Source organism: Microtus pennsylvanicus, chromosome 1 (genome assembly GCF_037038515.1).
Source record: "Microtus pennsylvanicus isolate mMicPen1 chromosome 1, mMicPen1.hap1, whole genome shotgun sequence".
Taxonomy (NCBI): domain Eukaryota; kingdom Metazoa; phylum Chordata; class Mammalia; order Rodentia; family Cricetidae; genus Microtus; species Microtus pennsylvanicus.
The window spans coordinates 92,614,125-92,639,623 of NC_134579.1; the positions used below are offsets into that span (position 1 = coordinate 92,614,125).

General features: G+C 43.9%; 1 protein-coding gene across 2 annotated transcripts in view; it reads right to left on the reverse strand.

Moving 5' to 3' along the window:
- Positions 1-21,860, reverse strand: part of Eif2ak1 (eukaryotic translation initiation factor 2 alpha kinase 1) — a 37,318-nt gene extending 15,458 nt beyond the window's left edge. The window contains exons 1-10 of one of the 2 annotated variants that reach the window (XM_075973582.1): positions 21,669-21,860; positions 17,877-18,035; positions 14,472-14,605; positions 12,416-12,453; positions 11,861-11,960; positions 10,350-10,430; positions 8,009-8,108; positions 5,171-5,228; positions 3,992-4,313; positions 1,717-1,828 (exon numbers count right to left, since the gene is read on the reverse strand). In XM_075973582.1, the coding sequence (XP_075829697.1) occupies positions 1,717-1,828; positions 3,992-4,313; positions 5,171-5,228; positions 8,009-8,108; positions 10,350-10,430; positions 11,861-11,960; positions 12,416-12,453; positions 14,472-14,605; positions 17,877-18,035; positions 21,669-21,756 (1,192 nt within the window). In that variant the 5' untranslated portion in view covers positions 21,757-21,860. Of the gene's footprint in view, positions 1-1,716; positions 1,829-3,991; positions 4,314-5,170; positions 5,229-8,008; positions 8,109-10,349; positions 10,431-11,860; positions 11,961-12,415; positions 12,454-14,471; positions 14,606-17,876; positions 18,036-21,660 lie in introns of both variants that reach the window. The other variant, XM_075973576.1, reaches the window with a different exon arrangement.
- Between the last annotated feature and the right edge of the window lie 3,639 nt (positions 21,861-25,499).

Below are 25,499 nucleotides of genomic sequence, written 5' to 3' on the forward strand. Positions count from 1 at the left end.
TTCTCTGAACTCATTAAATGACATTAACATTTAAATGTTAAATGTTCTCAACAAATTAATTTTAGACACTTCAACATTCAAACACTCCAAAATGGTCTAAAACATAGAATTAAGGAAGAAGGATTCTTTGCTAGCAAAGAAGAAACATCACAGACTGAAAGTCAGTGCTGACACCATGTTTCCAAAAAGGTACTAAGCTCAGCCAGGAACTGTTAGCGACTTTCTAAACAATTACCAGGCATTGAGTGACCAAATTACAGCTTCAGTCTTCTTTGGCTCTTAACACGCTGGTGTCAAAGGCTAATTTACTGTCCTAGTCCATACTGGATTAAGGCATTATTACAAACACTGGAGTAAGAAAACACAAATTACCGAGGCACGGCAGCTCAGGTTTATAATCCTGTAACACCTGGAGGTTGTAACAAGAGGACCAACCTGAGCTACACAGTGAGACCCTGTCTCAAAAAGGAAGTGAGGAAGATAAATTCTGTTCAAGGCAGAAGTTTCTATCCATCACTTGTCAGATCTGCTAAAAATGACTGGATAATGAAGAATACAGTCTAAACTTTCCCTAACAAGTTCAATAACATGGTAATAGGAGGAGGGGTTGTGCTTTTAATTTTTAAATCCTTACTTATGTGCACACACACATATAAACACACACACACATATATATTAAATTATGTGTATTTATTATATCAATCACAGTACATTTTCACACAGTGTACAAATATCTAACAACAAGACACAATGTAAAGAGGCCAGCCGTCTTAGTTACTCTTTCATTGCTGTGATAAGACACCCTGACCAAGGCAACTCACAGAAGAAAAAGTTATTTGGGACAAAAGCAGGTGTGAAGGTCAGAGACAACTTGTGGAGTCAGTTTTCTCCAAGGGATCCACCTCAGATTGTCAGGCTTAGAGGAGAAGCCCACTTACCACTGAGCCTCCTCACCAACCCTTTTTCTGTCATTGTTGAGTCTCATACTGTAGCCTGGAACTCAGGACAGCCTTTGATTTCAACCCGAGTCCTGGGCTGGAAGGTATGAGCCCCCAACCACAACGGCTACAGTAAGAGCTCAAAGCAAGGGCAGGCATGGCTGGTTTATGTCTGTAATCCCAACCATCATTCCCATAATTCCTCTGGCTGGACACAACTATTCAGTTTTCTCTCATCTCTAAGGACACTACTGTTTTGGAAGGACCTGTCGGTTACTTTTCTGAAACAGGCAGAGCTTTGGAGCTCATTGGCCAGCCAACCCAGACAAATCAGTGAGCTGTAGGGTTAGTGAAGACACAGTCCCAAAAATAAGGTAGGGGATGACTGAGGAAGACACCTAAAATCAACCTCTGGTCTCCACAACACGCAAATGTGCATGCACCCGCACAAATACGTACATTTTGGCACATAAAATACCAAAAATAGTCTATCCAAAATCATTGGCCTAAACTCTATATTACTATTTAAATATGGTCTTTGTTTCTTTTCCTGCTGCCATCATAAAGTACCTTGAGAGAAGCAACTCAAGGGAGAAAAATCAAGTTCAAATTCACAGTCGGTGTGGCTGGACAAATCCAGGTGATTCTAAATCCTGTCAAGCTGACAACTAACGTCAACCATCATCAATACAAACAAACAACTTATCACAGATAATTGTCAAACTCACAGCTGGTTTTGAAAAATACAGAAAGAAACAGATTTACAGACAGTACTTACAGGCAGCTTCATCTACATACTCCCGGCTCCGCTTGTTCCTCTCGGCTATCCAGTCCCACAGGGAGAGCTCACACAGCTGCATCTGGATGTGCACCATCAGGTGGTACCGAACCTGGAAGATACACAGCATACGCCCATCTGCCAAGTCGCACCATCTTCATTTGTCAACAAATACTGGCCCACTCTAGGTAAAACACCATGACTAACTGCAGCCTAGAGTCTCCTACAGGAGTCACAGTGTAGCTTGAGGCTGGAGATGCCGCTCAGTGGGTAAAGTGCTTGCTTTGCATGCAGGAAACCTAAGTAACCTATTCTGGTTTGCTTATTTTCATTTTGTTACATCATTATCATCATCATTATTATTATTTGGTTTTTCGAGACAGGGTTTCTCTGTAGCTTTAGTGCCTGTCCTGCACTAGCTCCTGTAGACCAGGCTGGGCTCAAACTCACAGAGATCCGCCTGCCTCTCCCTCCAGAGTGTTGGGATTAAAGGTGTGTGCCACCACCACCCATCCTATTATTATTTTTTTAGATGCCTGTTTGTATTCTGAGAGAAAGAGAAAGGGTATGCATATGGGTGGGTGTGGAGTTGGCAGAGGGGAAATGGTAATCAGAATATAGTGTATAAAAAAAAACTATTTAAAAAAAAAAAAAAAGCTGAGCTCCCTGCCATGAAGGTCCTGGACTCTAACCCCATAAAACTGTTTGCCCCAAATAACTTTTTCTTCTGTGAGTTGCCTTGGTCAGGGTGTCTTATCACAGCAATGAAAGAGTAACTAAGACGGCTGGCCTCTTTACATTGTGTCTTGTTGTTAGATATTTGTACACTGTGTGAAAATGTACTGTGATTGATATAATAAAAAGCTGAACAGCCAATAGCTTCTGGACAGAGAGAAAACTCTGGGAAGAAGGCAGAGTCACAAGCCAGAGTGGAGGAAGCGGCGTGAGCAGTATGGAGAGATGAGGTAACAAGAACATAGATTAAAATAAATAGGTATTTAAGTTTCAAGAGCTAGTGGGACAAGCCTAAGCTAAGGTTAAGCTGAGCACAGTGTCTGGCTAAAGAGAGAACATTAAGCTGATGGCAGATGACTGAATTCAGCATTAAGGAAAATGTTCCACTAAGAAAAAAGTAGTGCGCGCGCGCGCGCACACACACACACACACACACACACACACAGATTTTCAGTCCTACTCTGACAGATTGTAATCTGTCATGTAGACTCCATTAATGTTCGAGTTTTGTGTGTGCATGCAAGGGGTCTGTGGATGTTCATGTGTGCATACCATATGCATTTCTATGTGAAGGCCAGAATTCAATCTCGGGTGTTGTTTCTTGGGAGCTGTCCATCTTGTTCTTAGAGACAGGGTCTCCGACCGGGGTGGCAGGGTTTACCAGTTAGGACAGACTAGCTGGCTAGGGATCCACCTCTCTTCACCTCCCCAGCGCTGGCATTAAAAGTATGGGATTACAAGTATGCACCACCACACCCAAAAGTTCTAGGGATCAAACTCAGGTCAGGCTTACATGGCAAGCGTTTTACAACTGAGCTATCCCTCCAGCTCCTAATGTTCTGGTTCTCTAAATACTAACAATACTGATGAGAGTCTGACACACATATTAGCAAACTTACCACAGTAAAAGTTTGCTGACAACTAACCTAGTAATCTTACAGGAGTCACCAAAAGTCACACTCCAAAAATATAAAATTGTTCTGCATGAATATATGTTATATTTATGGTATAATGCTAGCATGTACTGGAAAGAGATGGTGAATGAAGCTTCCAACTTCAGGCAGGGCACACCATTGAGAATATGTAGGGATGCACTGGTCAATGGGAAGATGAGTAAAAGGTTACTAGCAGCTAAGTGAATGAGGAAAGCTAACTACTGAGGCTACAGCAGGGCCAGAATGGGTTAGTAGTGTTCTTGCCAGCAAGCACAAAGCCCTGGGCTTGATTCTCAGATTGGCATTAACACCTGGAATTCCAGCATTCTAGAGGTGGGGGCAGGAGGATCAGAAGTCCAAGGTCATCTGTGACTACACAGCTCATTCCAAGTCAGACTGGGCTACGTGAAACCCTGTGTGCAGGAGGAGATGGGGGACCCAAACCTGAGAAATACCTTACAGCTAACGGGAGCACAGTAAGTCCATGAGATAAACAGAAGAAAACCACAAGGAAAGATGGAGCACCACCAGAAGTCAGCCGAGGAAGAAGGAGGCTACACACAGGCAAACTCCTGACACAGCGGTGAGTGGGGAAAGCATGTTACCTCTGTCTGCTCCAGCAGGCTCAAATGGCCTTCAGAAGACTCATCTGTGGATGTAGAATTCCCTTCCAAGTCCGAGTTATGCCCCGGCGGCAGATGACGCTTGACAATTGGTCCGATAGACAAATCGGTCAAGCCATTATCTTGGAGCTCAACGGACGACCCGAATTCACTGCTGTTCCTGATCACTAAATCGGCAGTGTAGCTCACCAGGTTGTTATTCTCATTTTTAATGTCAGATTTGCCAAGAGGGTTTTCTTTTTCTGAAGTGAGTTCAGCAAAGATAATGGATGAGCTGCTTTCATTATCTTTGACACCTTGATCTCTAGAAGTAAAAATACAGTAACACAAAAGTGAACATAAATGGCGAGAGTATCTAAACCATTCTTTTAAGCAGGATGAACCGTTCAAATGTCTAAATAAATAGCACCAGGCAGGTCTTTTTGGCATAAGCCTGTAATCTCAGTTCCCAGCATCAAAGCACTGGGAACTGAAGGAAGGAGATCAGTAGTTCAAGGTCATCCTCAGCTAGTTCTAGGCAAGCTTGGGCTACATAAAACTCTGTCTTAAATTTTAAAAAAGAGTATCAAATATGTCTAGGATTAACTATGATTTAAAGTATTAATGGAGGGTCAGAAATGGTGGTCCACACCTATAATCCCAAGACCCAGGAAGCTGAGGAAGGAGGATTTGAAGCTACCCTGGGCTACAAAGTAATGAGCAGTCTAAGCTGCACAGCAAGACCCTGTACCAAATAAGTCAAGTCAAGTCAATACAACTGTCACAGGAGAAAGTAATTTAGTATTTTGTAGGGAAAATAAACACAATTACAAAAGAATAAAAAAAAGAAAAGAAAACCAGGTGGTGGCAGTGCAGGCCTTTAATTCCAGCACTTCGGAGGCAGAGGGAGGTGGGTATCTGTGAGTTCAAGGCCAGCCTGGTCTACGGGAGCTAGTTCCAGGACAGGCTCCAAAGCTACAGAGAAACCCTGTCTCGAAAAACAAAAACAAAACAAAACAACCTTCCCACCCTCCCCCCCACCAAAAAAAAGAAAGCAAAGAGAAAATAAGCAGAAAGTAAGTCAACACTCCTCCCAAGTTCCTAGTAGCAGTGACAAAAGCAAGTCATTGCAGGTGACAGAAAACAATGGTTTATGTGCACAAGTAACATCAATCCACATACCTGTCTCCTTCGTGCTCCGCTAGCACTTCAAGAGAGGGCAGCTGAATGGGAGCTCTGCCTGCCAAACAGAAATAAACACAAACAGCTGTACACATCTGTAAGCAGCCATGATGTTCGATGTACAGTCAAATTCAGAGCTAAAACAGACAGACAGCACCCATGAAGCTGCAAGTCAAAAGGAGCAGAGTGAGTCTAAGAGATGGAGAAACCGCAGTAAGGCAGAGACAGTCCCAGTAACTGAGATCACCACGGTTCTAGAGATCTGAGAGTAAACAGTAGGTTGAAGGACTCATGGACTCAGACGTAGTTCTGCTGTGGTGAAAAGCAACTCCAGGCAAGAGGTGAGTAAGCTGGGGCCAGAGCGATGGCTCAGCAATGAAGGGCACTTGCTGCTCCCACTGAGGACTTGAATTCAGTTCCCAGTGCCCACATCAGGCAGCTTACAAACTGGTCACTCCATCCAGTTTCAGGACATCTGAAGTCCTCTTTGGGCTTCCATGGGCACTGCATACACATGATAAACATACATATACTCAAACACATACATACACACAAAATAAATCTTTAAAATAAGTTCATGTTCTAATAAATTTGATTAAACTATAATTTGAATTTCATACTTTTTTCCATAAAATATTCTTCTGCCAGCTCCTTGCATTCGTGTGTTGTGTCTGTATGGTGATACGTGGCTTTATGTGAGTGTATGCACCTGTGCATGTGGGTGTTAGTGTGCATGTGTGCTATACTTGCCTATGGAGAACAGAGATCAACGTCTTATTTATTGTCTTTCATTCGTTACCTTCTTTTTTGATTCAAAGTCTCTCATTGAATCTGGACCTCATCAACTTGGAGAGGCTGGCCGGCCTACGGTCTCCAGGGATCCCCAGTGCTAGGACAGGGGATGCACACTGCAGTGTGTTTGCATGATTTCTAGGGATCCAAACTCAGGTCCTTTTGCTGACATGGCAGGCATTTTTACCAACTGAACCATCTCCAAGCCCCTCCTTCTGATGATTTAAAAGTAAAAAACCTGGGGCTGGGGACACAGCTCAATAGGAGACTGTTTGCCTAGCATCTTTAATCCTCAGCACTGACAAAAAAGCAAAACCAAAACTAAGAAGAAATTAATGCTGTGTGTGTACAAGCATATGCTTGTAATCTCAGTCCTCAGGAGACTGAGATAAGATCTTGATTTAAAGGCCAACTTGAGCTAATTAATTTTGAGACTAATTTGGGCTTGTTAACAGTATAGACCTTGTCTCAAAAAAAATTTAAAGTAAATAAAAACAAAACCATTCTCCACCTGTGTATGCAAGGACAGGGCAGATTTGGCTCAAGAACAGAAGCTCACTAGATATTCATGCACAGATTGAGTACACATAGTAGTAGGTAGAGACCAAAGCTCTTCAGATTTTGTAGAATGTATGTACAGAATACCAGAGGGCTTTCCCATCCTAAAACTTAAAAAAAAAAAAAGTGTGCTTTTATGCTGTGGGATAATGTTCTTGTACACTGTAAAGATTTGTCACTCATATTGGTTTAATAAAATGCTGACTGGCCAGTAGCCAGGCAGGAAGTACAGGCAGGTGACCAGACTAGGTCTTCTCTGAGAAGAGAAAAGGCAGAGATGCAGTTGCAAGCCAGATGCAGAGGAAGCAAGATGAGAGTGCCTCACTAAGAAAAGTTACCAAGCCACATGGCTAAATATAGATCAAAGTTGTGGGTTAATTTAAGTAGTAACAGCCAATAAGTAATAAGCCTAAGCAATAGGCCAAACAGTTTATAATTAATATAAGCCTCTGTGTGTTTACTTAGGACTGAATGGCTGTGGGACCTGGTGGGACAGAAACTTTCATCAAAACTTTTATGAGGTTCTAAAAGTTTCAGATTTGGGAACTTTTTGGATTTTCAAGTTTTAGCCTAGGGATGATCGACAAACATTACTTCCCTTAGCCAAGCATGCTGGCATGCTAGCAACCCTAGCACTCTAGGAGCATAGGCAGAAAAACTACAGGAAGTTAGAGACCAGCATGGAGAGAATACCAGGCTACTTAGGACTACATAGTAAAATCCTCTCTCAAAAAACCAACCCAGGGGCTGCAGAGACAGCTCAACAGTTAAGAGTATATATTGCTTTTGCAAAGGACAACCGAACTTCTGTTCCCTGCACCCACGTCAGGTAGCTGACAACTTCCTAATTCCAGATCTAGGGATCCAATACCCTCTTCTGGACTCTAAGGGCACCAATAAGCATGTGTGTACATTCCCCCACAAAGAAACATACTTATACACACAATTAAAAGTAAATAAGCTAGGCAGTAGATGTGGTGGCACTGTCTTTAACCCCCACACTTGGGCGGTAGAGGCAGGTAGGTCTCCATGAGTTCAAGGTTAGCCAGGGCTACACTGATTCTGTCTCAAAAAAGTAAAGTAAAACTTAGAAAGTCTTTGTTAGCCAGGCAGTGGTGGCATACGCCTTTAATCTCAGCACTTGGGAGGCAGAGGCAGGTGGATTTCTGTAAGTTTGAGGCCAGCCTGGTCTACAAAGTGAGTTCCAGGACATCCAGGACATTTAGATAGAGAAATCCCATCTAAAATAAAACAAAACAACAACAACAACAAAAACGAGTCTTTTTTAAAAAGCTGGGTATAGTGGCACAATCTTTTTAGTCCCAGCACTCAGGAAGCAGAGGCAGGTAGACCTCTGTGAGTTCAAGACCAGTCTGTTCTACATAGGGAGTTCTAAAACAGCTAGGGCTATACAGAGAAACCCTGTCTCAAAAAACAACCCCTCTCCAAGAAAAAAAAAATACATAAATGAAATCAAAAGCAACTTACCTTGTGGCTGAACCACATGAACGTGCTCTATCCACGCAGTGTGATAGCCAACAATGTTGGGGTGCTGGAGACCTGCCAGAACCTTTACTTCTCGGAGCACCTAAACAAAATTAGAATTGCTTTTTTTTTTTTTTTTGATTTTTCGAGACAGGGTTTCTCTGTAGCTTTTGGTTCCTGTCCTGGAACTAGCTCTTGTAGACCAGGCTGGCCTCGAACTCACAGAGATCCGCCTGCCTCTGCCTCCCGAGTGCTGGGATTAAAGGCGTGCGCCACCACCGCCCGGCTAGAATTGCTTTTTATTGGCTACTGGTTACCCAATACAACTCGCCCTGGAAGAAAAATAGTAACTCTTCTAGAAAAGAAAATGAACTACATAGAAATAATAGGAACAATCCTGTGTAAGACAAACAGTAATTTTTTGTTATTTTTGAGACAGGATCTCTCTATACAGTGCTGGCTGTCCTGGACCTCACTGTGTAACTCAGGCTGGCTTCAAATTCACAGAGATAGTCTTGCCTCTGCTTCTCATGGGCTGAATCCTGCCTCTTAAAGGCAGGCACCATCATGCCCAGCCAAACAGCAATTGTTCCAGCAACTCCACATCTACGTCATGTCCTGATACTTCATTTGATTCCTGCATCCCTCCCCACTGCAACCAAGCAAGACCACCAGTCTTCCTCCGATTGTCTTATCTTCATCTTTTTTCCTTTTCTAAAATGCTGCTGAGAATCTAAGAGCCTTGAGCATGCTACGAAACTTCTCTCCACTGAACTTCACCCCAGCCTCTGGGAAGTGGTTTTGTTTGCTTCTATGTTTGTTTTGATAGTGACTCACAATGCCGCCAGCCTGGCGGCTCCTCCTGCTCAGTATTCTGAGCACTGGGTGACAGCTGTGCCATGATGGGGTTGTCACTGTTATTTAAACAGACACCGTGAGGTGGAAGAGAAGGAAATTTATCCAGGACCACACAGCATGTCTCTAAGAGATGGTCCTGTACGAGACCTATTCTTTCAAGGAAAAAGCTGCACAGTATGGTAACCAAGTACTTAGAAAATTAATTTTTCACCAGTGAAACAGCTCAGAAGACAAAGGCACTGTGCTGCCAAGCCTGATAACCTGGATCCGGTGCCTGGGATCCACATGGTAGAAGGAAGAGAACCAACTCCCATGAGTTGTTCTCTGACCCCACACAAGCACTGTGGGCACACATTCATGTACAGTCATGTACACAGTCTGTCACATGAATTATTCTTAGCATTTGGGAGACAGAGGCAGGCTGAGTTTGAGGCGAGCCTGGTCTACGTAGTGAGACATAATCTCAAAAATAAAACAAACACATGAAATAAAATAGAAAAATATAAAACTTTTAAAATTACATCAAATAAAAATTTAGTTTTCATGTTTACTGATAAAACCTACTATAGCAAATAAATATGTATAAATGCAGATCTAACTCTTTCAAAACAAATCACACAACTATTGTGTCCCTCCTAACTCCCTCCTGGGCTGCCCTCTCTCACTATAGCAGAACGAGAGCCTTTTACACGGAGGCAAGCACTCCTGTTCCGCGCTCTATCCCCAGCCTCCCCACTACTTTTTGAGAAAAGGTCTTACACTAAGGTACCTAGACATGAATTCACTCTGAAGCCCTGGTAGACCTGGAATTTTCCATTCTCCAGCTTCACCCTGAGAAGTGGGATTACATTCCCAACTTGCTAGGCATCCTCCCCCATATTTTTTTTTTTTTAACAATGAGGTTTTATTATATAGCCCTGGCTAGTCTCAGTGATCATCCCATCTCACCTTCCCGGTTGAGTTTAGACTTCTGGTTCATGTAGCAAGTCCAGCTCAAATCATATTATTTTTTGATGGGTTTTATGATTGGATCTGAGACATCCAATATAGCCTGCAACTTGTTTCATAACACAGGCAGACTTTGAACCGATCCTCCTACCTCTGCTTAGCACCACCATGCCTGGGCCAGCTCAAATCATTTTCTGAAACTCCACTTTCAGGGTTAAGGAGATAGCTTGGCCAGTAAAGTGCTCAATATGCCGAGGAGGAAGACTTGAGTTTGATGGTCAGAATTTACATAAATAATAATAATAATAAAAAAGAACTGGGCACGTCCCATGCCTGTAATCCCAACCCTGAGGAGGTTGAGATGAGGATCCCTGGGTTCACTGGCCCACCAATCCTGCTCACTTAGTGAGCAGCTGCAGTATAGTGGGAGACCTTGACTGGAAATTGCCTAAGGACCATCACTCACAAGCACACATGGCACTGGCACCCTCACACACAAACTGTGTGTGAACCTGCACACACTTGTCCAAAATCGCACCTTCATACAGTCTGTTTTCGTTGCACTGTTAATTAGGATTTTCTTAATTGCATAATGCTGACCATCTAGTTTGTTCCGGACCTAAAGAGCCAGAAGAAAGAAAAAGTATTAAATTCCATCACAAATCCAAGCGAATAAAGGAATTTACATCATGTGAACTTTGATAACCCAAACCGCCAAAGATCAAATAAGGCTTAAGCCATTCTTCCCACAAGGGGGAATCAGCCCTAGTCTTCTGGAGCAGGACCTTGGCAAACTAAACTGTCCAAGCCCAGGCTGCGGCCTAAGATGTGGAAGGCTAGCACAGCTGTACGCACAGTCCCAGATGGAAGAGCAGCATGTTTTCAGTAACGCAAACTTTTTCATTCTTTCTGAGCCCGGTCTCAGGTGGCCCAGGCTGGCCTCAAGCTCATATGTAGCCAAGGATGACTCTGAACTTCTGATCCTCCTGTTGTGTGTCCTGGCATACAACACTGTGGATTTGTGTGGTGCTGGTGGTCAGGCCCAGGGATTTGAGCATGCCAGGCAAGAGCGCTACCAACTGCGGTGTATCTGCGGCAGCACGGCTTCTTTTTGGTTTTGGTTTTTTTTAGCTCTGACTGTCCTGGAACTCGCTCTATGGACCAGGCTGGCCTCGAACTCACAGAGATCTGCCTGCCTCTTCCTCTCAAGAGCTGAGATTAAAGGTGTGTGCTACCACCACCCGGCTCAGCACATTGTTTTCAAGTTTCAACTTCTAATTTGAGTAAGGCCAATTCCTTATCATTCTGCTGAATAATCTTTAACCTATGGGTTGAAAACACTAAATTGAAAATATTCTTAAACTATATTTTTATTAAGTTTGTTCTTTAATGTTGTTATATGTATTGGGTGGTTTTGTGTGTTAACTTGACACAAGCTAGAGTCATTGGAGAGGAAGGAGCATCAGCTGAGGAAATGCCCAATGAGATCCAGTAGTAAGGTATTTTCTCTTTTAGTGATCAATGGGGGAGGGCCCAGACCGTTGTGGATGGTGCCATCCTTGGGCTGCTGGTTCTGAGTTCTACAAGGTGGGCTGAGCAAGCCATGAGAAGCAAGTCAGTAAGCAGCTCCCCTCCACGGCCTCTGTATCAGCCCTGACTTCCTTCAGTGATGAACAGCAATGCTGAAGTGTAAGCCAAATAAATAAACCCTTCCCTCCCCAACTTGCTCTTTGGCCATGGTATTTCGTTGCAGCCACAGAAACCTCAGCTAAGACAGGGGAGAGTGTGCCCAGAGAACAGACAAGGGCTGGGACAGATCTCCTGGGGTGAGGATGGCTCCAGATGGGTTGGTTTTCAGTGACCCCTATTAACTTCCTGCAAATGATAAATGATAAATGGAAATGATAACACATGGGTTTAGGAATCTATGTGTACTTCTAATCATAATAAATGAAAATAACTTCTCAAAATACACAACTTACTGCATAATAGGTTAAAATGAGCTAACAGCAATAAATAAATAAATAAATAAATAAAAATAAAACAAACCTTGTACACTCTTCCATATCCTCCTTTTCCTAAGATGGCAAGCTCTTCAAATTCGTTTAAGTAGCGTGAGGTCTGTGCTTCAAAAGCTATCTCCCTGGATCTAAAAGGAAAGTACAAACAGAGCATCAATGTGAAGATGTGTCCATCAACCATACACACTGTTTTGCCAACCTGCTGGGACTCATTGATCAGTAAACTGCAAGGTAGACAGAATCAGCTAAAAGGACATTTCTAATTTCCCCTAGGAAGGAAATGGCTAGGTGAATTAAGGGTGTAATAAAAATAGCAAGAGGGCTCACTGCATTTAGTAATCAGCATCCCAGCAGCAATCGGCAGCAAGGCTTTAGACACAGCAGAAACAGGACAGAAGGAGTCGCTACTGAAGACCCTGCCTCTCAGCAAGAAAGAGAAAGCTCACTAATGACTCACAGCGATAGCCTCGGCCTCTTGAGTGCTGGGATTAAAGGTGTGTGCACCACCCAGCAAGAAATATTTATAAAATATTTTGATTTCTTTTAATTTAGTTTAGTTTGTGGAAAAGTATTGGATACATACCTGATTTTCTTCATGTAAGATTTATCTTCACAAGGATCCTAAAACCAAAACAATGATCTCTAAGAACCATTTGAAACATCTGACAAGCAAGGAATCAAATTCAACATCACAATAATCCAAATGCTCACATACCTAAAACAAGACCATGGTCTAGCATTTTACTTATTTACTATGCTTTTTGTGAAACTGGTTTACTATATAGCAAAACTTGGCCTTGGACTGAATCTTCTCGCCACAACTTGTTGGGTGCTTGAATTTCAAACGAGAGCCATCAGGATAAGAATAACCTTTCCTTGCTTTTGTTGTTGTTTCTGATACAGGGTATTGATGTAGTCGTGGCTAGTCTAGAAGTCACCATGTAAACCAAGCTAGTCTCAAACTTGCAGCAATCCTCTTGCCTCTGCCTGAGTCCTGGGATTACAGGACTGAGCCACATGTACAGCTTGAAAACATTTTAGTATTACTTAACAGTTTATGGTTAAAAATATTTCAGAGCTGAGAACGTTTTTGTAAGGAGCTCCATGAGTAAAAACCGAATCGCTTCAAAAATCTATATAGAAATCGACTATTCTCATCCCCACAGCTACCACCCCATTTGCTGCCACCCCCATCTTTTTGCCCATATCCTTGCACCTGCCTCCCTGCCCTTGAGCCTCTCCATCTATTTCCATCACAGTAGCAGGTGTGAACATGTTAAAATGTTCTTCTGCTTAAAATCCTGCAATGTTTCCAGTATCCACTCCTGTGTCCATTCAAATGGTCTCGAGATCCTACTCCAAGCTGGCCGTGATGACTCATATTTGTAATCCCATCACTTAGGAGGCTTCAAGCGAAGTGTGGAGAATTTGAGGCCAGCATGGGCTACACAGAGTTCTAAAACTGTCTGGGCTACAGGGTGAGATTCTGTCCAAAAAAAAGAGTAAAGACGGAAACAGTAGCAGGCAATAGTACTGCTGCTACTGCCCCGCCTGTTGCCCCCTGTAATGGATTCAGTGAGGAAGGAGAGGGGAGGGAACAATCCCACACCCCCACAGTCCCTCCCCATGCTCTTCCACTCCTCCCTTTACCTGCTCCACCTAGATGCAAGGCAGCCTTGTAGAACTGAGCAGCACACTACCCCCAGCACACACCCAGCAAGAGTTCTTGCTAACATGTACCTCTGTCTGAAATTCCCCTCCTCCCGCCTGCAGGTGACTGTCTCTCAGCTCTGGGCTTGACCACTTTCCCAGGCAGGACTGCCATGGCTGTTGTACCTGGCAGTCACATGATCGCCTTCACTACCTATGTGCCATCCACATTTGTTTTCATTTTGCTTATTGTTACTGCCCCCTGCATCAGAACATAAGCGTCATGAGGTTATAGGGTTTTGGCTATTTTCTTCCATTTTTTCCCCCAGCACCCATAAAATGGTAATAAGAACTAATACTGTCAACGTGACCAAGTTTCTATTTTTAAGAACCAACTCATACAATTAAAATTAAGTAATGCTTAAAAAAATACAGGTCTAACTGGGCAGTGGTGGCACACACCTTTAATCCCAGCACTCAGGAGGCAGAGGCGGTGAATCTCTGTGAATTTGAGGCCAGCTGGTCTACAGAGCGAGTTCCAGGACAGCCAAGACTATACAGAGAAACCCTATCTTGAACCACCCCCAAATATATATATACACACATATAGTTCTCTTTCTCTACTGCTTTTTTGTTTTGTTTTGTTTTTAGCCCTGGAAATACAACACAGCACTAGGCACAATAGGCAAATGCCCTGCCACTGAGCCACACACCCTACAAAGCACAGTGTTCTTTCCTTCCTTCCTTCTCTAATGTATTTTACGCATATGAGTGTTTTTGCCTACATGCACTTACCTTATTTGGTGCCTGGTGCCCATGGTGGTCACTCCACAGAGTTACCAATGGTGAACCACCATGGAGATGCTAAAAACCAAACCTGGGTCCTGTGCAAGTGTTCCTAAGAGCTGAGCCATCTCATCAGCCCCCACATATGGTTCTTGGAAGACTCAAGTTGACTTGTCACACAGAGCACACGTGGGAGGGCTTACCTGCCGGACTCTCTCTTTGGCAGACCTCATTAAATGAGTGATGGCTCGGTTGTGGTGTAGTCTCAGAGAGCTAAACTCATCACTGCAGGTAAATGAAGACAGCAGCCCCATCTTAATAAAAGTCTGGCAGAGTACTATAAAAAATATGATAAGCTCTTATTAGAAAAATTGACAGCAGGCAGGGCAAGGTGGACAAACCCATGACTCTAGCATGCAGGCTGGTAAGAAAGGAGGATCTGCAGTCCACAGTCACCTATCAGCACCCAGAAAGTCTGAGGCTAGCCTGGGCTAAACAAGACCCTGTTTCAAAGGGACATCGCAGATAGATATACAGACTGTGCACCAGGTGCCTCAGAAAAAGTTGCTTCTCTAGAGATGTCCTTAATTTGTACATAAATACAGACAGGACCAAGTATGGTGGCTCACACCACACCGGAAATGGAACAGGAGGGAGAGGGAAAAAAAAGAAGTCAAGATGGAGAGGGAACAGGGGAAGAGGGAGAAAACAAGAAAAATGGAGAGAAGCCAGGGAGAGGCACAAAGAAGAAAGGGTAGGGAAGGTGTGCTGGCGAACATCTTTGACCCTTTCAAACAAGAGGCAGAGGAAGGTGGATCTCTGTGAGTAAGAGGTATGAGGCCATCCTGGTCTACATATCTGCACAGTGAGTTCCAGGCCAGCCAAAAATACACAATGAGACTATTAAAAAAAAACAAAATATGCCTTTAACCCCAGCATTTGGGAGGCAGAAGCAGACAGATCTCTGTGAGTTAAAGGCCAGCCTGGTCTACAGAGCAAGTTCTAGGACAGTAGCCAAAGAAAGACCCTGTTTGGACAAACCAAAAAGAAAAAGGAGGAGAAGGAATTGGTAGAGGTGGGAGAACGAGAAGGAGAAGGAAAAAAAAGAAAGAAGAGGAGGAGGAGAAAGAGGGCTAGAGAGCCGGCTCAGTGGTTAAGAGTGCTGGTTGCTTTTCCATAGGACTTAGGTTCGATTCCAGCCCATCTTCTGGCCTCTGCAGGCAGGCACTAGGCACCCACATGTCGCACAGACACATATGTAGGCAAAACCCTAAACATAAAAAATAATTTTATTTTTAAAAGGAAAGAAAGAAGAGGGTGGAAGGGACAGAGAGAAAGGCGAGAGAAAAGAAGAGGGGACAGAAGGAAAGAGAGGAGAAAGGGAGGAGAGAGGGAAAAGAGAATCAGCAGACAGAAGATAGAAGAGGGAGGGAAGAAGAAGAAAGGGGTAAGGAAGAGGAAGAGGAGATAAAAAGAGAAACAGATAGGGTTGAGGATGTACCTCAGTAGTAAAAGCTAACCATTATGAAGCCCTGGGTTTGATGTTCAGCACCATCAGAAGAAAACAAACCAAAAGGAATACAGGTAACTGTAGAGGATCCTCATGGCAATGAACCAACTCTCATCAAAAAACATTTTCTTGGAAAATTTTGCAAACTAACAAACATACTACTAAATTAAATTAGGGTCTTTTTTAAAGAAAAAAATTAAATAGCACCCTGCCCAGTGAGAAAGTGTCTCATTTAGCTCAGGCTTACCTCAAACGTGTTATGTAATAAAGGAGAGCCTTAACCCTTGAACTCGTAACCTTCCCGCTTCTACCTCCCAAACGCTCGGATTACAGGTATGTACCACCACACCTAGCTAAAATATACATGTTTCAAATTTCAGTCATCTAAAAAGGCTCAATAGATGGCATTCAAAACTACACTAACATCAGGCTGGGGGTGTAGTTAAGTGGTATCGCACCAGCTTTGAATGCACAATACCCTGAGTAAGATCCCTGTGTAGAGAAGAAAAACAGCAACAAAAATTCTGTGCACACAAATTTGTAGTGATATTTAATTTGTTTTTTAATAAATAAAGCTTGCCTGAAGGTCAGTGCAAAGCTAGCCACACTAGTCAGCCAGGCAGTGGTTGCACACACCTTTAATCCTAGCAGTCACTCCAGTTAGCCAGAGGCCAGGCGGTGGTAGTGCACGCCTTTAATCCCAACACTAGAGAGGTATGTAAGGATAGCTGAGACAGGAACTGGCTTCTCTTTCAGCCCGATGATTTCACGGCAGTAAGAGCTCTCTAGTGGCTTGGCTGCTTTGCTTCTCTGATCTTGAGGTTGAACCCCAATATCTGTCTCTGGGTTTTTATTATTCATGCTACACAGATCTGCTTTTTATAAGTTAAGATTCTCATAGTAAAATTCTAACTTTTCAAAGCCACGAACCTAACACAGCAGTGCAGTACTTTGGAGCTAAAAGCACCCCTTTGTAAGCTTCATCCTCCACACACAAAGCTGCTTACATGCTCCAGTATGAGATCTCTTTATTCAAGATAGAAGATACTGCCATGAGGGCTCTGCCCATGCACACCTGTCAAACTCAGCTTGATCCCCAGTTGAAGGAAGAACCAACGGCTGAAAGCCACCCTGACCTCCACATGAAAGCAGTAACACACATGTACCCACACTCACACACAAACATCATCATCAAGCACACCATGAAAGATTTGTTAGCAAATATTTTACTCATTCTTCATGTCCATTTCTTTATTCAAATGACATTATATCCTCAACTACTAAAACATGCCACTTTTTTTTCTGGTTTTTCGAGACAGGGTTTCTTTGTAGCTTTGGAGTCTGTCCTGAACTAGCTCTTGTAGACCAGGCTGGCCTCAAACTCAGAGATCCACCTGTCTCTGTCTCCCGAGTGCTAGGATTAAAGGTGTGCGCCACCACCGCCCGGCAAACGAGCCACTTTCGAAGACCACGTAAAGACATCTATCTTTAGTGAGGACATCTAGGACTTGGAAAGGAACTTGAATCTACAGCTGAGGATAAAGAAGCTGGTCTTGGTCAATAACACAAAACCGGAACATAACATATAATTCTGCAAACTTTGGAGCTCACGTTTCTAAAATACAAATATCTTAAACAGGAAAAACAAAATTCAACATTTTCAAGAACGTGGTATGGAACTCCTCCAGTCTTCCAGTCAGGGACTGAGGCAGTGTCTGGGGTTGGTGGTGGATTCTCTGCCTGTATACAAGAAGTCCTGAGTTGAATCATATAAATTAGGTGTGCTAGCACACTGTCGGTCTTCCAGTACTTGGGAGGTGGAGGGAGTTGGAGTTCAAGGTCAGCCTCTGATACATTATTAGCACCTGAAGCTAAAGAATGAGAAGAATATTATATTATTGCTGCAAAACCATTTTTTAATGTATTGGATCACATGCAATTTTATATTTACAAGGAATTACGCAAAGGAAAGTTGAAATGAATTTAAGGAATGGGGAATCATTCACACTTATTTTGCACCCGCTGCTTCTCAGAAACACAGCTAAAGGCAGTATTTTTTACAAGCTTTACTTAACAACACCCATGTAGTCTTACTCACATTTAAACACCTGTTGTGAATGAAGCGGGTTTGGCTCATGAACGTGGCTCAAGTGTTCCAGCAAGGAGACGAGCAGTAGCTGGTTTGCCACTATGAAAGGGAACGTGGGCTGCTGGAGGGGTTCTTTTAACACTTGGAGTTCTGCTGGGACATCAGACTCTAAAAATAAAAGAAGAGGGAAACATTACTGGTAAGTGTGTCTTATAATGACAAATAGCATGCTTTAATTAAGACAACAGAATGAAGTAACCAAGGGAGATAACAGAGTCAAAGCGTAGTTGCGGTGAGTCAGGTTAGGAAAGGTTTCCTGGGGCTGGGGAGATGGCTCAGTGGATAATGTGCCTACTGTGTAAGCGTCAGGTCCGGAGTGTGGGTCCCCAGCACCCACATTAAGTCAAGCAGGTTCAGCAACACCCCCTGCAATCCCAGTGCCTCAAATAGGACACAGGGGTCCCCTGAGGAAACCCAGCTAGCTAGACTAGCCAAGTCTGCAAGTTCCAGGTTCAGTGAAGGAGCACACACTTCAGTGAAGCGTGAAAAGTGACGAGGAAGACACTTGAGCCCACACACAATTGAACAAGAATGCGCACAAACGCACATACCACATACATATAGATACTTAAACAACAACAAAAAGACGTAAGATTTTTCTGGAGATGAATTTGAGTTGACGCTGAAAGCTGGAGGACCAGGGTGGCCTCAAACTTAGAGCAGTCCTCCTGTCTCTGTCTCCAGTGCTGGATTAGTTAGTGCCACCACTGACCTTCAGGTTTCTTTATACTTCTTATTTCCTCTTTTCTGCAATGAGAAAGTCTAATTTTTCAGGTCTTTTTGGGGGGAATGGGAATTAGATTAGCTCTAGGGCTGCAAACATGATATGAAATGCTCTTACTGCTTGAGCTACACAACCAGCCTAAATAAAAATTCTACTTTTGAATATGAAAAAAAAATAACCAAGTCAATTTTTAAGAACTTAAGAGGCCTGGCCAGTGGTGGTGTATGTCTTTAATCTAGCACTTGGGAGGCAGAGGCAGGCAAATCTCTGTGAGTTCGAGGCCAACCTCATCTACAGAGTGAGTTCCAGGACTGCCAGATCCACAAAGAGAAACGCTGTCTTGAAAAACTAAAAAACAAAACCAAACAAAATACATACACCATACACAAAGAACTTAAGAAATGGCTGAGGTTCTGGCTTAGTTGATAGAGTGCTCGCCTAGCATACACAAAGCCCTGGGTTCAGCCCCCAGCAGCACATAAAACTAGACACAATCACACTTATGTACCTGTGATTCCAGCAATGGGGAGGTCGAGGCAAGAGGCGCATAAAGTTTAAGGTTATCTTTGGCTGCCTAGCAAGTTAGAGGCTAGCTTAGAATACATGAAACCCTAATGCTAGTAAAATACTATAAAATAATTTAAGAAAATAACAACTTTTAAAAGGTCTATATAGGCTAGTACGATGACTTGGCAGTTAAAAAGAAAACAGGATTTGGTTCCCAGCACCCACATCAGGAGACTCGGAACTGCTTGTCAGTCCGGCTCCAGGAGGAGTCCATGCCTCTGGCCTCTGCAGGCACCTGCACGCACATGCACATACCCGCACAGATTCACATACATATACGCAGTTAAAAATAACTTTTAAAAGGCCAATAAACAACAGACTTAGTGGGGGGGGGGGGAGGCCAAAAAGTTCCAACTTAAAAAAAAGCTCCAACTTCCTGGTCTCAGTCCCAAGGAGAAGAGCAAACAACTAAAACAGAAAATGACTCCAAGTTCTCAAAAGTAGCAGGAAGTCAGATGCAGGTGCAGCTGAATTAAAGAGTTCCAGACATTCGCCAGCAGGATGTCGGTAAACATACAAGAAAGAGATAATCAGATTCAATCTCAGGAAAACATGCTCCACACAGCCCATCGGTAAGAGAAGGGCCAAGCCTGGTGGTACAGTCCTTTAAGGCCAGCTTCTTGGGAGGCTATGGCAAGTTCAAAACCAGACCGGCAGCAGTGAATTCAATAGGCAACTTAATGACAGAGGGCTGGCTGGGAGGGTAAGTCAGTGGCAGAGCACTTGACTGGCTTGTTCAAGACCCTACATTCAATCCCCAGTCTAAAAAAAAAAAGTGTGTGTGTGTGTGTGTGTGTGTGTGTGTGTGTGTATGTGTGCGCGCGCGCACGCGCGGGTAAACCAGCTTGAAAGATTAATCCAAGAGAATACTTTTGAAAAACTGGTGACGCCTGAAAGAAAACGACTTGGAAAACAATCTCATTAACACATTCTGTCCCATACACAGCACCTAAAGTAACTAGGTCCAAGACTGTTGTTGGTTCTAGAATTCCTACAATGAGCTGCCAAAGATACATTGAGGTTTTTAATTTTCTGACTCTCCCATTAACCAGCAGTGTGACCTCTTCAAATCGTCCAGACTACCTGTGAAATGCCATTTAACTACTGGCCTTACATCTATTCAAGGTGATACTGCACGTTCCACAGACCTTTATATATTTTTAAAAAATTAACTGTGTCTGGGCACTCTAAGCCTCTGTAGAAGAAATGACAATATGTAAGCAGAAGAAGGAAAAAAAAGTTTTAAAGCATGTTCAAGATCACTCCCTTCCAGAATAATCTCTGGTTTGCAGAAGCCCTTATCACCATGACACAGAAAAGACAGACTTGCATGTTTACGGCTGAGACCTGTCCCATGACATATGCTTTCTTTGCTGAGTTACAATAAATACCACTTGGTGTGTGGGAAAATCTGCATATCCATTTTAAAAGTTACCTTACAAACTGTCCTCTATAAAGCCTACCCGAGTCACCAGCACGGTCTGTTTTCGTTTCTCATTGTGGTCAATTACAGGAAGTATTTAAGAATGAAAATGGGGAAACCTGCATTTGGTTTACACCTTTAACTCCACTACAACATACTTATTTCAAGCTTCAACCGAATATGTAAATCTTTGCAATTATTCTATGAGATAGTATACAGTTAAAACCTCCTCGAATGCTGGAAGATGAACCCAGAATCTCACTCGTCCTAAAACACCCCTCTGTCACTGAGCAACAGTCCCTGCTCCGCTGCAATCATTCTTTTTTGTTAGAGCCGCAGTCTTAGGTACTGCAATGTGGCCTGGAACCCAACATGAAGCTCAGGCTGGCCTTTAACTCCTGATCCTCCAGCCTTACCTTCCTCACCTTCTAACTGTTTGAACTGCAAGTGTGCACACTACTCACTGTATCCACTATCGAGAGCACAACTTCATTTTTAACACTGCCAAAGCAACTGGTAGCAACCCTCTGCACTCTTCGTAGAATACTAGAACTTTGACCTACGTGGATGTTTTTAACACCGCTTACCTTAGCTTACATAATTTGATTTACGTGTGTTAAAAGCCTCAAGAAAATGTAAGCGTTCCCACACTGCCTCGCTAGGAGAAATCATTAGTTATCCGCGAAGCAGGTCTCCCACTAGCAGTGAACAAAGATTACAATCAGAGGCGAAAAAAACAAGTCAAGGCGTGGAAGTGAAATGCGGCCTCTGGACAGTGGCGCAGAACGGAGGCCAAGGACTATAAATGCCCACAAGCGGTTAGATCATAGACGCTCTTGGAATAAATATTGATCTAACCCTTGACAGCCCGTCCGCAGCCTCCCGGTGCCCTCCAGGTCTGGGCCCGAGTTCGAACACCGAGGCGGCCTGGGGCCTCAGGTGGCTCTCGGGGACCACTAGCGCGGGGGAACCCAGGCGGACAGCGAGCCCTGGGACTGCGCGAGCCATCCCCGTCTCACCATCATACTTGGGGTCCGAGACCTCCGCGGGGAAGTCGATGGCAGGGGGCGCGCCCACCGCCCCCGCCGAGTCGTCGTCTGCGTCGCTCTCGCCATCCCCCGCCATCGCCGCCGCGAGCGGACAGCAGCCGTCCTCTGCTTCTCCGCTGACGCTGTCCGCCGCGATTACTTCCCCCGAGCCGGAAGTAACCCTAGAACAGACGGAAGTCCTGTCTCGAGACCGGGGAACCTCTGTTAGGGGAGGGTTATCCTTGCCCCGCCCCCTTTTCCCGGCAAGAACACGATTGGCTGATCCAGTGCGGGCGCGCCCCGAGTGGGCGTGACGAGCAGGGGTGGGCTTGCGAGGCGCCGCTCCGGTGCAGGAAGCCTTTACTCCCTGACTCAGGTGGACAGTTCTTTGTCCTTCTCTGACCATCCCAAGTTATTCCTGTAGACTTCTGTAAGCTCCCAAAAATCGCGCCTGCAGCTTCGATCTAGAAAGTATAGTAAGCGATGTGATCCAAACTCGGAAAAACAAAGACTGCATATTTCTCACTCAGGTGCAGATCCTCCTAGTCTGTAATGGACATAATGGGAGTAAGTGTGGGTAAAGCCTAACTAGAAAGGAGACCAAGAGAGGGTAAAAAGAGTTATTGAGGAAAGAGCAGGGTAAACGGGCAGAGGAAAGAAACCGGGGGGGGGGGCAGAAGAGACTGGGAAAGCGGTGAGGAAGAAGAGGCAGTATTTTTTTTTAAGCGGTATTTTTTTTAAAAAATCGATTTTGGTCTACTAAACTAACTTTGTCACTTTGTCTTCGTGTGTGCCTGTGGAGGCCAGAAGAGGACATCGAATTCCCTGGGACTGGAGTTACAGAGGATTGGTATCTGCGATGGGGGGGCTGTGCATTGAACCGAAGTCCTCTGCAAGAGCTCTTAATTGTTAAACCATATATTCAGGATCTACCTTTGTAGGTTAAATTTGAGAAATCAGCCACCTAAAAGAATCTAATTTTAGAAGTGATAATCTATTGCATATACAATGACTTATAATTTAAAAAAAGAATAACACCCACCATAATGGTTTATCCATTGAATTCCTACATGTGAACACTTGAGAGGAGAGGTGGAGGCAAGAGGATCAAAGAGTGCAAGTCCAGTAGGTAGGCTGAACTAAATAATGAAAATAAACTCGTCTACATGACCTGGCTCAACTAGATAGAGCTGAATTTACTTTGATCCATTGCAGACCATAGCAAAATGGGAAATGCTGGCCAGATTCCAAAGAGAATCTAATCTCAAGGAAATTCCTCTGGCTTTTGAGACAACTTTACAATTGTTATCAAATCAGAGTTGTTTTTTATTCCTTGTGAACCCCCACCACAACCACCCGAGATGACTCATGGCTTGAAGTTCAGATTCAGAAATCCGCCCTGGGTCTTAGGAGGTAAGATTGCTTGTCGCTCAAGCACAAAGACCTGAGTTCAGACCCCAGCCCCCCACAGAAGCCACTGGGTACAGCCATATGTGTTATATCAGAACTTGTCAAGGGCAGAGACAGGTGTAGCCTGGGGGATTGCTGACCAGCTAGTCTAGACTAATCAGAAGAAAGCACTGCGTCCTCCTGGGACTGGAGTTACAGATGGTTATGAGCTGCCATGTGGATGCCAAGAACCAAACTCAGGTCCTCTGGAAGCATAGTCAGCGTTTCTAACCACTGAGCCATCCCTCCAGCTCCAGGCTATTTTCTCATTATTTTTGTGACCGTGCATGATGTACGCGGGGGGGGGGGGGGGGGGGAGGAGTCAGAGTGCCGCAGCACACATGCGGAGGTCAGAAAATGATTTTGTTTCGTCTAGTTTCTCTTCCCACCATGATTCTTGAAATCAAACTCATCTTGTTAGGTTTGTTCAGCAAGAGCCATTATTGGCTGAGTGATCTCACTTGTCTGCAAAGTGTGGTTTTTAATATACAAGCAACGAAGGAAAAACAGGAGAGCAGTCACAGCACATCAGTGTAACTGAGCCTCCATGAGGCCGCTGCAAAACTGATAAGGCATGTTTCTCTCTCTGTTTCCATGACAACACACTCCTCTGGGGGGGTTTCTATTTTACTGATTCCTCCATCTCTGTGTCCGTTATTGAATCTTTGTCTCCAGATATATAAATTTCACAGGACTCATGTTGTCTGTCTCCAAATTCACTTAGGTGATACATTACAATATCACCCCAGTCATGGTGGCACATGCCCATAATCATCCAAACACATCAGAGATGGAGGCAGGTCATAGTCAGCTACAAGAGAGCTTGTCTCAGAACGTACCCTACAAATACAGGTGCCCACGACAGGTGGTAGCAGCACACATCTATAATACCAGCACTCAGGAGGCAGAGGCAGGTGGACCTCTGTGAGTTTAAGGCCAGCCTGGTCTACAGAGTGAGCAGAGTGAGTTCCAGGACAGGCTCCAAAGCTACAGAGAAATCCTGTCTCCAAAAATAAAAACATAAAAAGAAGAAAAGAAAGGAAGAAAGAAAGAAAGAAAGAAAGAAAGAAAGAAAGAAAAGAAAAAGAAAAGAAAACACAGGTACCCAAGGGTATGCAGTTAATGGTGTGTAGTAACAATATTTATTGTTGGTATTATAATAAAAAATTTTTAAGGGCCAATATCTGTAATGATTAATGTTGTCAACTTGATGGGATCTAGAATCATCTCAGAGTTATACCTCCAGGTACACGTGCAAGGGATTGTCTGGATTAAAGTTAGCCTCTGAGACTGTCCTTAAGGGATGATCTAGATGAGTCATGTCGTGAGTCTGTGAGTGGCACCATTTTCTCTGGGCTGGATTGCTGGAGTGTACGACAAGAAGAAAGCGAGCTGAGTGCAGGTGTTCATGGCTCTCTGCTGCAACACTTTCTTTTCTTGTTCTCAGTGCCAAGGATCGAAACTGGGGTCTCATGTGTGTGTTCACATGCCTGTATATGTTTGAGCATAGACCCCAGAGAGCATGCCCGAGGACAGTTTGTGGGAGTCAGTTCTCTCTGAGTTGGTTCTCTCTCTTTTACCGTGTGAGTCCTGGGGCTTGAACTCGGGCTGTGTGGCTTGCCTCCAGCCACTCTTTTATACTGCCATCTCACTGGACCTGTTCTTTGCTTCTTGGCTGTGGATGCAGGTGACCAAACGATCTCAAACTTCTGCTGTTATGATGTCACTGCCATGATGGACTCTACCTCAAAACTGTGAGCCAGAAAAAAAAAACTCTTTCATACTTAAGTTGCTTTTGTTGAGAGTATTTTATCACAGCAGAAAAAGAAACCAAGACAATGTCCATCACAAAAGGGACAAAGACCATGAATGTAAATGAATATTATTGAGCAATTAGAGGTATCGAGTCCTGATATATCATCAGGGACGTTGTTGAATCAGTACAGGGAAAACCCTAAAACACAATGCACCTGTGGTTCGAATATAATTGGCCATATGAGCTGATAGGGAGTGGCATTATTAGGTATGGCTTTGTTAGAGTAGGTGTGGTCTTGTTGGAAGAAGTGTGTCACTGTAGGGGTGGGCTTTGAGGTCTCCTTTGCTCAAGCTTTTCTCAGTGTGACACTCAATTCACTTCCTGTTGCCTGTGGATCAAGATGTAGGACTCTCAGCTCCTTCTCTAGTACCATGTCTGCATGTATACAGCTATGTCCCACCATGATGATAATGGACTGAACCTCTGAAACTGTAAGCCACCCAATTAAATGGTTTCCTCCATAAGAGTTGCTGTGGAAAATTCTTCACAGACCTTGAAAGAACGGTACTCAGTTTCATATGGAAAAGCAAAAACCCAGGATAGTCAAAACAATCCTGTACAATAA